The 14,518-nt window shown below is 35.5% G+C and overlaps 1 protein-coding gene across 9 annotated transcripts in view; it reads left to right on the top strand.

Moving 5' to 3' along the window:
* Window positions 1–4,073, top strand: part of tead1b (TEA domain family member 1b) — a 66,396-nt gene extending 62,323 nt beyond the window's left edge. For all 9 annotated transcript variants that reach the window (XM_042487533.2, XM_042487837.2, XM_042487918.2 and 6 more), the window contains one exon: window positions 779–4,073. In XM_042487533.2, the coding sequence (XP_042343467.1) occupies window positions 779–892 (114 nt within the window). In that variant the 3' untranslated portion in view covers window positions 893–4,073. The remainder of the gene's footprint in view (window positions 1–778) is intronic.
* The last annotated feature ends 10,445 nt before the right edge of the window (window positions 4,074–14,518 follow it).

Here is a 14,518-nt window from a genome sequence, read left to right as displayed (position 1 = left end):
AAATCATAATATCTCAGCAAAAAAACAGGTTTGGGAAATACTGAGCGTAGGACTCCATAAATGAGTCTTGAATGAAACTGCACAAGTTGTGTGAGAGTTTGTAAACAGATGTTTTGATAGAGTTTTGCTGTTGATGAAGAATGTTTGCTTTTTTAAAATTCTCAGTTCACTACAGAGGCGTGTGAGAAATACTACATGAATTCAAGGTAACACGTGGTAAGTAATTCATATACAAATGGTAATTTTGCAGGTGAAGTATTCTTTCAAACTTTAAGCTACAGTTGGTGACTTTTTTGAAAAATAACTTTTTGTCATTTTTGCTGAAACTATCACTAAATGCTGAAAGAAGTACAAAAGACTTTGTAAAAAAAAAAAAAAAAAAAAATTAACATTCCTTCTCCTTTATCTACTGCTTCTTGTGGCATTCACTAGAATCAGACTGTGGCACACAAAAACAACCAATCAGAGCCGAGGAATTTCTAACGCAGCTGTCGGTCAATAATAAACACCGAAGGAATTCTAGCTGAAAGAAATTTTAGCTGGTTGCAACCCGCAGTTTACAGCAAGACGCCCCCGAAATGCCTCTAAATCTAACACACTTTACTGTCAACGTTTTGAGGAAAAAGCACCTAAATGAACTTTGTGGATACTGTAAAATAGCTTGTTATATTGAAATAGGACTCGTAGCTTTTGATTCTGAATGTGTTTTTGAAAATATGGCCTCTTCTTTGCTACTACTTCAATACTCGACAGTAAAAAAGTCTCTGTTCTGTTGCAGGTGGTGACGAACAGGGACACCCAGGAGACGCTGTTATGTATGGCGTGTGTGTTTGAGGTTTCAAACAGTGAGCACGGCGCCCAGCATCATATCTACAGACTGGTAAAGGAATGAGAGGCTCTGAGCTTCTCCTCTTCCCTAATTCTCCCTCTCTTTTCATGGACTTACCAACCTCAAGACAAGTGGCAGTGCCTCTACCTGAAAGTCACACCTACAATGCTTTTTGGTCATGGTATCAGGTGAAGTCAGTTGTTAAAAATTTGTTTTAATATAAAGTGTTCGTTATTTGACTGCAGCTGTGAATTGCGGTACAGTTGTTTTATGTTTAAATATGGGAATTCTCGTTTTAAAGTATGTTGAGTCGGTCTCTGTTGGGTATAAATGTGGCCGTTTTTTAGGAATTTAATAGATTCATTTGGTAAATGGAAATATGCGTGTCGTCTTCTTCTGCTTTGTCATGTAGACTAAGAAAAAAAAGGATGCTGGCCTTTTGTTGCAGTGGCCTGACGTGGTATGTGTAATATGTTTGAGTATGTTTCGTGTGTCTGTAGTTCATAAGCGTACATTACTGTAGATATACAGACATGCACCCACAGCCAATAGATTTTCCAAAGAAACTAAACTAACACAACACTACATAGACAGTTGGACGGTGGTTGTGTATATTACAAAATTACTGCTATTTCTTTAAAGAAAACTTTCAGTAGTATATTTATTATCCCTGTTGAAGCACTCCGAGTCTTAGACACTAACAACAGAATGAATGCACTGTGAAAAACAAACATTTTGCCTACATCTGCTCCATAAATGTAGGATGTCTTACCATCTGCTAAACATTTCTGTGCTGCAAACATGTCTTTTCTCAACTGATAGGAGAAGTTTTAGGTTTAAAAGTACTGCGAAAATGACTCAAACCGGACTCCCGTCTTGTCCAAAAGCACTTTGTTCCCCTTCCTGGACTTGCCTTAGTGATGCTACTTTTTTTTCTGTTAGATCTGTGGTTTTAGAACAACACTTTAAATAATCTCAACACTATAAATCGTGTAGACAGCAGGCCTTGTTCAGTGTGCTGTGGCTTTGCCCCCCTGAAAGACTCTCAGAATATCGTTCCCCTCTGGGAGAAAACTCCAAACCAGAGTGTCGCTGCCTTCACACTACGTTCACATGTTTCTGTGGCCTACGCCGATCCCGAGCCTTAAACATGATATAGCTGTGAGAACTCCAAAAGATGCCACTTAAACTGTGATCTCTACGCGGGAAGACTCTATATGTTTGCGTTATTGTGTGAGAAACACACAATACTATCTGCCAAAGTGTAGATGTACAGTGCCTTAGAATACACTCTAACATTACCCTTTGCTTTGTTTTAAGTCTAAAATTGGTTTTGTGGATCAAACAGGCAAAAATAACTCACCGCTATATTACTTGGTGCATTGTCACATCTGAGAAATTATGTTTAGTATAATTGGTACACTCCTATAAATACAGTTTTTGTTATTGTTGTGAAGAGGCAGTGCACTTATGTTAAATTAAGTTCGCAAATTTAAGCTCAGAAACTGTTACAACAGGCTTATTTTTCGCTGTAATGTGTTCCTAAAATATCATCCTTTTTTCTCAGAGTGTACTATAAACACAGACTGACTGCCTTTCCTGTCGTAAAAGACCAAAAATACAGAGATACAGTCAATCTTTTTTCCTTCATGGTAGCAAGGAAGTGCCTTTGGTTTTAAATTTTTCAGCTTCAAAAAGATCAAATTAAAAATTAAATGTTGCTAGACCAAAAAACGAGACATAGGCTAAGTGAAACCAATCACCACATTGCCTTTTTTTAAAGGATTGTAATGACAGCAGGAGAAAAACTGGTTACAGGTTAAATAAATGAATGATATATTAATTTTTATCACATTGTAAATTGATTTCACAAATGATGTATCTGGAGAATTTCTTTGCTTGAGGTCAAAGACTAAGAGACCTGCTGATAACGTACAGCCTCTGACTGCACGCAGGATGTCAGTTCGTATGAACGCCGCAGCTGTCTGCTTTGTGCACACTTGCAGGTTCAAGTGTTTTTTTTTTTTAAAACGTAATGTTTTTGGAAACATGGTTTTCTCTTTCCTGCGACCAAACACTCGCGTGATGTGAAAACCACAGTAAACAACACAACATTACCTTTGATGATGCAGACATAGCTGTGATGTCAACGAGGGACCGACACGAGCTTTTATAATTTATCTTTCAGGACGAAAAGTGAAAGTTTATTTAATAGTAATTCTAAGCCACAAATAGAAACAGCTGTTTTAATGTGGTAGAATCTAAAACTCTGTTTGAGGTGCCGTTTCAGAAACTAATTTTTTACAACTGCTCGAGTGGACGAGGCCGTCGAGGTTAATACTTTTCACCGTGAGGACCATAGCTACTCAAACATTTACTGTTTCTTACAAAAAAATATAATTATCTAAAGTATTTTAATGGAAGAAGCTCTAAATAATTGCAGACAATGTCTCTGGTGGATGCAGATAAAGTTCAATCATTCAGTATTTTGCCACAGTCCTGTGGACGCTGTGGAGTTTTAATAGGCTTTTTTTTATGTTTACCCTGTGTATCTGTTCACATTTATTGATTACTTAGTGACAAGTTTTCTTATTGTACTTGTATACAGTTGTACTTGGTTTTGTGATGACATTGTCTGTATATTGCAAGCCCAATAAGATGGTAATGATGTTGCTGCTGCACTGCTGGTACATTTTGACATGTCATTTCAAATCTATAACAGCAGGACTGATGCCTTCGATGGCACGAATGTCTGGTGGACCATTTGAAGAGAAAATGGACACATTAAAAAAAAGAGTTGAGGAATCATGCTACAAACATATCAGCAGTTTAGCTCTTGTTATTTGTAATTCTGTCAAAAGAGTAGGTACTGGTACCTGTTTGTTTTATGACTTTTTTTTTCAGATGGTGGCTTTAAAGTGATTTTTCACACAGCTCACATATAGTTGTCATACACACATTTGGGTTTTGTGTGCAGACTTTTTTTTGTAAAAAGGTGCTTTGTACAAAATTATATATCTTAGCTTTTCTTGGTACAAATGTGTGATATCTTTTCGTATCCATGACAGCAAAGTGTTGGAGCAAAGGAGAGAAAAGAAGCTCTGCTATGTTTCTGTGTTTCTGCATATGGTCTTGTCTTTGCTCCGTAACATTATGATGCCTTCTTGATAATAGTAGATATTTTGTAGCTTTCTAGATACTTTGTATGTATGCAATATTGAAGTTAAATAAATCTAAAAATATATTGCCCTCTTCTGCTTTCACCTTAAGTTTAACATTTATTATAATTATGGCACTTTAGAAATCAGTTATCAGAATGCCATACAACATAATTCTGTGGGGCATAATTTAACACTTTAACTGCAGCTCAACAGATCAACAGTAGATGGAGCCTGGTACTTACTTTACATTAAACTGTCGTCCTGTATCATGCAAAAGCATATTTAATGCACAGCACTGTAGTAACACACACCATCACCAGAGGGAGAAAGTGTTCAATTCAAAGCAAAATTAAATATAATAGCAAAATGTGTGTGTATGTGTGTGTGAAAAATGTCAGAAAAAAATACATCATTTAAAAATGTCAGAAAAAAATTCAGAAAATAGTATTCACTGAAAATATCATAGTGAAGTATGTCAGAATCAATTAAAAAAAACATCTCATGGAAAAATTGATTAAACATGTCAGATTAAAATTTTGGATAAAAAAAAAACATCATAATATAGTATGCCAAAAAAGTAAAAAAAAAAATACATGTCAATTAAAAGAGTGAGGAAACAATTTGGAGCATATTTAACCATCTGTGGTACATATTATGATGTCAGTTTGGGAAAAAAATGTTTGGAGTGTTTTTCGGTAATAAAATAGACCAAAGAAACATAAAGAAAGGGAAGCTTTGTGGGGTACATTGCCTCGAGGCAACAATGTACCATGACTGTAAGGTATTTGAACAAAATGTATTTATAAACACCCGGAAAGCACTGAAAAACAAAAACTCAGTGTCTGAATGTGGCACATCACAATGCGGCGGGACAAAACTGGTCGCGTGCACTAGAAATGCTGAAGGACAGCATCAGATAATAACGCTGCTGGTAACCACATAACATACGGAGTGCAGGAGTTTGCTTCCCGTGTGGATGTCTGTGTGTGTGTGTGTGTTTGTTTTTCTACACTTTACCATGTGCCTGTTTTGCCTAAATCTAACCATTTGTGACTGCCTAATCCTAACCATAGTGACAGTCTGCATTGTTGTGTAAACATAAGGGCCATGCTGCTTCATCCCACCATGTGCATTTGTTGACATCAAAATAACACACAGGATACCTTAAACATCACAGGCTGACGCGGAGGGTTCTGTCAGAGTGGCACCATGTGATGATTTCAGAGTGGGAAAGTCTTGGTCTGTTAGTCACCTGTGTTTTTCCTGACACAAGTAACATCACATTTATGTACGTTAAATTGTAGAGATAAAAAGAAAATTATGATGACGAGTACGCTCTTGAGCAGTATATACACCTAAATACACAATACCAAAATGTCATGGTGCATCCATGATGGTAAGGTGTTGTCTCAAGTTTCCATGACTTAATTAGCAAATGAAGTACATTAAACTATTAAAAAAACAAGCTTTACTTATATATTATAATTAATCAAATTTTTCAAAACCATAGAGTTATTTTTGGCTGTTTTTCCAACATTGTATGACATGACGTGTCTCAACATGCTATTTTATGTGGGTTTTCAGCAGTTTTTTTGGGACATGTCATTTTTGGGTAATTTCTTTTCAAAATGCATTATAATGGTCATATTTTGACATTCTCGACATTCTATATCATAGGAGTTTCAGTCACTTTTTTGACATGCTATATTATGGTGATTTTGGCCATTGTTGAAACATTCTACGCTAAGGGTTGTCTCAGCACACTATTTTATGTGGTTTTCAGCTGTTTTTTGGGACATGTCATTTTTGGGTAATTTTTTTCAAAATGCATTGTAATGGATTTTTGGCAGTTTTTTGCAGCATTCTCTGATATGGCGCATCCCAGCACGGTATTTTATGAAGTTTTCAGCTGTTTTGGGCACATACGATTTTTGACATTTTTTCGGCATACTATAGTATTGCTTTATGGGTCTTTTTTTTTTTAAATACCAAATTATGGTGTTGTTGTGCATTTTTGCAACACTCTATGCCATAGCATGTCTTGGCAAGCTATATTATGCAGTTTTTGGCTGTTTTCAGCTGTTTTTGGGACGTATCACTTATTGACATTTTTTGCCATACTTTAATATTGCTTTTTGGGTCATTCTTTTGACTTAATAAATTATGGTGTTTTGGCCATTTGTGCAACATTCCAAGATATGATGTGTCTTGGCACGCTATTTTATACTGTTTTGAGGTGTTTTCAGCCATTTTTGGAACATGACATATTTTGCCATTTTTCGATGCTATAGCCTTGCTTCTTTGGTAATTTTTTCAACATGCTAAATTATTGTATTTTTGGCGGTTTTTGCAATAGTCTTTGCTATGGCGTGTTTCGGCACGCTATTTTATAATGTTTTGAGTTGTTTTGAGCCATTTTTGGGACATGACATATTTTGCTATTTTCCCATACTATAGCCTTGCTTCTTTGGTCATTTTTTCAACATGCTAATTATTGTGTTTTTGGCGGTTTTTGCAATAATCTTTGCTATGGCGTGTTTCGGCATGCTATTTTATACTGTTTTGAGTTGTTTTGAGCCATTTTTGGGACATGATATTTTGCCATTTTTCCCATACTATAGCCTTGCTTCTTTGGTCATTTTTTCAACATGCGAAATTATTGTGTTTTTGGCGGGTTTTGCAATAATCTTTGCTATGGCGTGTTTCGGCATGCTATTTTATACTGTTTTGAGTTGTTTTGAGCCATTTTTGGGACATGATATTTTGCCATTTTTCCCATACTATAGCCTTGCTTCTTTGGGCATTTTTTCAACATGCTATATTATTGTGTTTTTGGCGGGTTTTGCAACATCCTATGCTATGTCTTGTCTTGGCACGCTATTTTATAGTTTTTTGAGTTGTTTTGAGCCATTTTTGGGACATGACATATTTTGCCATTTTCCCATACTATAGCCTTGCTTCTTTGGTCATTTTTTCAAAAGGCTAAATTATTGTGTTTTTGGCCGTTTTTGCAATAGTCTTTGCTATGGCGTTTTTAGGCATGCTATTTTATAATGTTTTGAGGTGTTTTGAGCCACTTTGGGGACATGACATATTTTGCCATTTTTCCATACTATAGCCTTGCTTCTTCGGTCATTTTTTCAAAAGGCTAAATTATTGTGTTTTTGGCGGTTTTTGCAATAATCTTTGCTATGGCATGTCTCAGAACGCAATTTTATACTGTATAGAGGTATTTTGAGCCATTTTTGGGACATGACATATTTTGCCATTTTTCCATACTATAGCCTTGCTTCTTCGGTCATTTTTTCAACATGCAAAATTATTGTGTTTTTGGCAGTTTTTGCAATAATCTATGCTATGGCTTGTCTTGGCACGCTATTTTATAGTGTTTTCAGGTGTTTTCAGCAATTTTTGGGACATGACATATTTTGCCATTTTTGCCATACTATAGCCTTGCTTCTTTGGTCATTTTTTCAACATGCTAATTATTGTGTTTTTGGCGGTTTTTGCAATAATCTTTGCTATGGCGTGTTTCGGCACGCTATTTTATACTGTTTTGAGATGTTTTGAGCCATTTTTGGGACATGACATATTTTGCCATTTTTGCCATACTATAGCCTTGCTTCTTTGGTCATTTTTTCAACATGCTAAATTATTGTGTTTTTGGCGGTTTTTGCAATAGTCTTTGCTATGGCATGTTTCGGCATGCTATTTTATAATGTTTTGAGTTGTTTTGAGCCATTTTTGGGACATGATATTTTGTCATTTTTCCCATACTATAGCCTTGTTTCTTTGGTAATTTTTTCAACATGCTAAATTATTGTGTTTTTGGCGGTTTTACAATAGTCTTTGCTATGGCGTGTTTCGCATGCTATTTTATACTGTTTTGAATTGTTTTGAGTCATTTTTGGGACATGACATATATTGCCATTTTGCCATACTATAGCCTTGCTTCTTGGTAATTTTTCAACATGCTAATTATTGTGTTTTTGGTGGTTTTTGCAATAATCTTTGCTATGGCATGTTTCGGCACGCTATTTTATACTGTTTTGAGCCATTTTTGGGACATGACATATTTTGCCATTTTTCCATACTATAGCCTTGCTTCTTTGGTCATTTTTTCAACATGCTAAATTATTGTGTTTTTGGCGGTTTTTGCAATAATCTTTGCTATGGCGTGTTTCGGCATGCTATGTAATACTGTTTTGAGTTGTTTTCAGCCATTATTGGGACATGACATATTTTGCCATTTTTTCCCATACTATAGCCTTGCTTCTTCGGTCATTTTTTCAACATGCTACATTATTGTGTTTTTGGCAGTTTTTGCAATAGTCTTTGCTATGGCGTGTTTCGGCATGCTATTTTATGCTGTTTTGAGTTGTTTTGAGCCATTTTTGGGACATGATATTTTGCCATTTTTCCCATACTATAGCCTTGCTTCTTTGGGCATTTTTTCAACATGCTATATTATTGTGTTTTTGGCGGGTTTTGCAACATCCTATGCTATGTCTTGTCTTGGCACGCTATTTTATAGTGTTTTGAGTTGTTTTGAGCCATTTTTGGGACATGACATATTTTGCCATTTTTCCCATACTATAGCCTTGCTTCTTCGGTCATTTTTTCAACATGCTACATTATTGTGTTTTTGGCGGTTTTTGCAATAGTCTTTGCTATGGCGTGTTTCGGCATGCTATTTTATACTGTTTTGAGTTGTTTTGAGCCATTTTTGGGACATGATATTTTGCCATTTTTCCCATACTATAGCCTTGCTTCTTTGGGCATTTTTTCAACATGCTATATTATTGTGTTTTTGGCGGGTTTTGCAACATCCTATGCTATGTCTTGTCTTGGCACGCTATTTTATAGTGTTTTGAGTTGTTTTGAGCCATTTTTGGGACATGACATATTTTGCCATTTTCCCATACTATAGCCTTGCTTCTTTGGTCATTTTTTCAAAAGGCTAAATTATTGTGTTTTTGGCCGTTTTTGCAATAGTCTTTGCTATGGCGTTTTTAGGCATGCTATTTTATAATGTTTTGAGGTGTTTTGAGCCACTTTTGGGACATGACATATTTTGCCATTTTTCCATACTATAGCCTTGCTTCTTGGTCATTTTTCAAAAGGCTAAATTATTGTGTTTTTGGCGGTTTTGCAATAATCTTTGCTATGGCGTGTCTCAGAACGCAATTTTATACTGTATAGAGGTATTTTGAGCCATTTTTGGGACATGACATATTTTGCCATTTTTCCATACTATAGCCTTGCTTCTTTGGTCATTTTTTCAAAAGGCTAAATTATTGTGTTTTTGGCAGTTTTTGCAACATTCTATGCTGTGGCGTGTTTCGGCACGCTATTTTATAATGTTTTGAGTTGTTTTGAGCCATTTTTGGGACATGACATATTTTGCCCTTTTTCCATGCTATAGCCTTGCTTCTTCGGTTATTTTTTCAACATGCCAAATTATTGTGTTTTTGGCGGTTTTTGCAATAATCTTTGCTATGGCGTGTTTCGGCATGCTATTTTATACTGTTTTGAGTTGTTTTGAGCCATTTTTGGGACATGACATATTTGGCCATTTTTGCCATACTATAGCCTTGCTTCTTCGGTCATTTTTTCAACATGCAAAATTATTGTGTTTTTGGCCGTTTTTGCAACATTCTATGCTATGGCTTGTCTTGGCACGCTATTTTATAGTGTTTTCAGGTGTTTTCAGCAATTTTTGGGACATGACATATTTTGCCATTTTTGCCATACTATAGCCTTGCTTCTTCGGTCATTTTTTCAACATGCTAAATTATTGTGTTTTTGGCGGTTTTTGCAATAATCTTTGCTATGGCGTGTCTCAGAACGCAGTTTTATACTCTATAGAGGTATTTTGAGCCATTTTTGGGACATGACATATTTTGCCATTTTTCCATACTATAGCCTTGCTTCTTTGGTCATTTTTTCAACATGCTATTTATTGTGTTTTTGGCGGTTTTTGCAATAGTCTTTGCTATGGCATGTTTCGGCATGCTATTTTATAGTGTTTTGAGTTGTTTTGAGCCATTTTTGGGACATGACATATTTGGCCATTTTTGCCATACTATAGCCTTGCTTCTTTGGTAATTTTTTCAACATGCTAAATTATTGTGTTTTTGGCGGGTTTTGCAATAATCTTTGCTATGGTGTGTTTCGGCACGCTATTCTATACTGTTTTGAGTCCTTTTGAGCCATTTTTGGGACATGACATATTTTGCCATTTTTCCATACTATAGCCTTGCTTCTTTGGTCATTTTTTCAACATGCTATATTATTGTGTTTTTGGCGGGTTTTGCAACATCCTATGCTATGTCTTGTCTTGGCACGCTATTTTATAGTGTTTTGAGTTGTTTTGAGCCATTTTGGGACATGACATATTTTGCCATTTTCCCATACTATAGCCTTGCTTCTTTGGTCATTTTTTCAAAAGGCTAAATTATTGTGTTTTTGGCCGTTTTTGCAATAGTCTTTGCTATGGCGTTTTTAGACATGCTATTTTATAATGTTTTGAGGTGTTTTGAGCCACTTTTGGGACATGACATATTTTGCCATTTTCCCATACTATAGCCTTGCTTCTTCGGTCATTTTTTCAACATGCAAAATTATTGTGTTTTTGGCGGTTTTTGCAATAATCTTTGCTATGGCGTGTCTCAGAACGCAATTTTATACTGTATAGAGGTATTTTGAGCCATTTTTGGGACATGACATATTTTGCCATTTTTCCATACTATAGCCTTGCTTCTTTGGTCATTTTTTCAACATGCTAATTATTGTGTTTTTGGCGGTTTTTGCAATAATCTTTGCTATGGCGTGTTTCGGCACGCTATTTTATACTGTTTTGAGATGTTTTCAGCCATTTTTGGGACATGACATATTTGGCCATTTTTGCCATACTATAGCCTTGCTTCTTCGGTCATTTTTTCAAAAGGCTAAATTATTGTGTTTTTGGCGGGTTTTGCAATAATCTTTGCTATGGCGTGTTTCGGCACGCTATTCTATACTGTTCTGAGTTGTTTTGAGCCATTTTTGGGACATGACATATTTGGCCATTTTTGCCATACTATAGCCTTGCTTCTTTGGTCATTTTTCAACATGTGAAATTATTGTGTTTTTGGCGGGTTTTGCAATAATCTTTGCTATGGCGTGTTTCGGCACGCTATTCTATACTGTTTTGAGTCCTTTTGAGCCATTTTTGGGACATGACATATTTTGCCATTTTTCCATACTATAGCCTTGCTTCTTTGGTCATTTTTCAACATGCTATATTATTGTGTTTTTGGCGGGTTTTGCAACATCCTATGCTATGTCTTGTCTTGGCACGCTATTTTATAGTGTTTTGAGTTGTTTTGAGCCATTTTTGGGACATGACATATTTTGCCATTTTCCCATACTATAGCCTTGCTTCTTTGGTCATTTTTTCAAAAGGCTAAATTATTGTGTTTTTGGCCGTTTTTGCAATAGTCTTTGCTATGGCGTTTTTAGGCATGCTATTTTATGATGTTTTGAGGTGTTTTGAGCCACTTTTGGGACATGACATATTTTGCCATTTTTCCATACTATAGCCTTGCTTCTTCGGTCATTTTTTCAACATGCTAAATTATTGTGTTTTTGGCGGTTTTTGCAATAATCTTTGCTATGGCGTGTCTCAGAACGCAATTTTATACTGTATAGAGGTATTTTGAGCCATTTTTGGGACATGACATATTTTGCCATTTTTCCATACTATAGCCTTGCTTCTTTGGTCATTTTTTCAACATGCTAATTATTGTGTTTTTTGCGGTTTTGCAATAATCTTTGCTATGGCGTGTTTCGGCACGCTATTTTATACTGTTTTGAGATGTTTTGAGCCATTTTTGGGACATGACATATTTGGCCATTTTTGCCATACTATAGCCTTGCTTCTTCGGTCATTTTTTCAAAAGGCTAAATTATTGTGTTTTTGGCGGGTTTTGCAATAATCTTTGCTATGGTGTGTTTCGGCACGCTATTCTATACTGTTTTGAGTTGTTTTGAGCCATTTTTGGGACATGACATATTTGGCCATTTTTGCCATACTATAGCCTTGCTTCTTTGGTAATTTTTTCAACATGCTAAATTATTGTGTTTTTGGCGGTTTTTGCAATAGTCTTTGCTATGGCGTGTTTCGGCACGCTATTTTATAATGTTTTGAGTTGTTTTGAGCCATTTTTGGGACATGACATATATTGCCATTTTTCCATACTATAGCCTTGCTTCTTTGGTCATTTTTTCAACATGCTAAATTATTGTGTTTTTGGCGGTTTTTGCAATAGTCTTTGCTATGGCATGTTTCGGCACGCTATTTTATAATGTTTTGAGTTGTTTTGAGCCATTTTTGGGACATGATATTTTGCCATTTTTCCCATACTATAGCCTTGCTTCTTTGGTAATTTTTCAACATGCTAAATTATTGTGTTTTTGGCGGTTTTTGCAATAGTCTTTGCTATGGCGTGTTTCGGCACGCTATTTTATAATGTTTTGAGGTGTTTTGAGCCATTTTTAGGACATGACATATTTGGCCATTTTTGCCATACTATAGCCTTGCTTCTTTGGTCATTTTTTCAACATGCTATATTATTGTGTTTTTGGCGGGTTTTGCAACATCCTATGCTATGTCTTGTCTTGGCACGCTATTTTATAGTGTTTTGAGTTGTTTTGAGCCATTTTTGGGACATGACATATTTTGCCATTTTTGCCATACTATAGCCTTGCTTCTTTCGTCATTTTTTCAACATGCTAAATTATTGTGTTTTTGGCGGTTTTGCAATAATCTTTGCTATGGCGTGTTTCGCACGCTTATTCTATACTGTTTTGAGTTTTTTTGAGCCATTTTTGGGACATGACATATTTTGCCATTTTCCCATACTATAGCCTTGCTTCTTTTGTAATTTTTTCAACATGCTAAATTATTGTGTTTTTGGCGGTTTTTGCAATAGTCTTTACTAAGGCGTGTTTGGCACGCTATTTTATAATGTTTTCAGGTGTTTTCAGCAATTTTTGGGACATGACATATTTTGCCATTTTTGCCATACTATAGCCTTGCTTCTTCGGTCATTTTTTCAACATGCAAAATTATTGTGTTTTTGGCCGATTTTGCAATAATCTTTGCTATGGCGTGTCTCAGAACGCAATTTTATACTGTTTAGAGGTATTTTGAGCCATTTTTGGGACATGACATATTTTGCCATTTTTCCATACTATAGCCTTGCTTCTTTGGTCATTTTTCAACATGCTAAATTATTGTGTTTTTGGCGGTTTTTGCAATAGTCTTTACTAAGGCGTGTTTGGCACGCTATTTTATAATGTTTTGAGTTGTTTTGAGTCATTTTTGAGACATGACATATTTTGCCATTTTTCCCATACTATAGCCTTGCTTCTTTCGTCATTTTTTCAAAAGGCTAAATTATTGTGTTTTTGGCCGTTTTTGCAATAATCTTTGCTATGGCGTTTTTAGGCATGCTATTTTATAGTGTTTTCAGGTGTTTTCAGCAATTTTTGGGACATGACATATTTTGCCATTTTTGCCATACTATAGCCTTGCTCCTTCGGTCATTTTTTCAACATGCAAAATTATTGTGTTTTTGGCGGTTTTTGCAATAATCTTTGCTATGGCGTGTCTCAGAACGCAATTTTATACTGTTTAGAGGTATTTTGAGCCATTTTTGGGACATGACATATTTTGCCATTTTTCCATACTATAGCCTTGCTTCTTTGGTCATTTTTTCAACATGCTAAATTATTGTGTTTTTGGCGGTTTTTGCAATAATCTTTGCTATGGCGTGTTTCGGCATGCTATTTTATACTGTTTTGAGTTGTTTTGAGTCATTTTTGGGACATGACATAATTTGCCATTTTTTCCATACTATAGCCTTGCTTCTTTCGTAATTTTTTCAAAAGGCTAAATTATTGTGTTTTTGGCGGGTTTTGCAACATCTTATGCTATGTCTTGTCTTGGCACGCTATTTTATAGTGTTTTGAGTTGTTTTGAGCCATTTTTGGGACATGACATATTTTGCCATTTTTGCCATACTATAGCCTTGCTTCTTTCGTCATTTTTTCAACATGCTAAATTATTGTGTTTTTGGCGGTTTTTGCAATAATCTTTGCTATGGCGTGTTTCGGCACGCTATTCTATACTGTTTTGAGTTGTTTTGAGCCATTTTTGGGACATGACATATTTTGCCATTTTCCCATACTATAGCCTTGCTTCTTTTGTAATTTTTTCAAAAGGCTAAATTATTGTGTTTTTGGCCGTTTTTGCAATAGTCTTTGCTATGGCGTTTTTAGGCATGCTATTTTATAATGTTTTGAGGTGTTTTCAGCCATTTTTGGGACATGACATATTTTGCCATTTTTCCATACTATAGCCTTGCTTCTTTGGTTATTTTTTCAACATGCTAAATTATTGTGTTTTTGGCCGTTTTTCCAATAATCTTTGCTATGGTGTGTTTCGGAATGCTATTTTATACTGATTTGAGTTGTTTTGGGC

The sequence above is a fragment of the Plectropomus leopardus genome, chromosome 1, assembly GCF_026936395.1.
Source record: "Plectropomus leopardus strain MGB_pleo_1.0 chromosome 1, ASM2693639v1, whole genome shotgun sequence".
Classification (NCBI taxonomy): Eukaryota; Metazoa; Chordata; class Actinopteri; order Perciformes; family Serranidae; genus Plectropomus; species Plectropomus leopardus.
The sequence above is the reverse complement of the archived record's forward strand: the minus strand, read 5'-3'. Positions and strand labels throughout refer to the sequence as shown.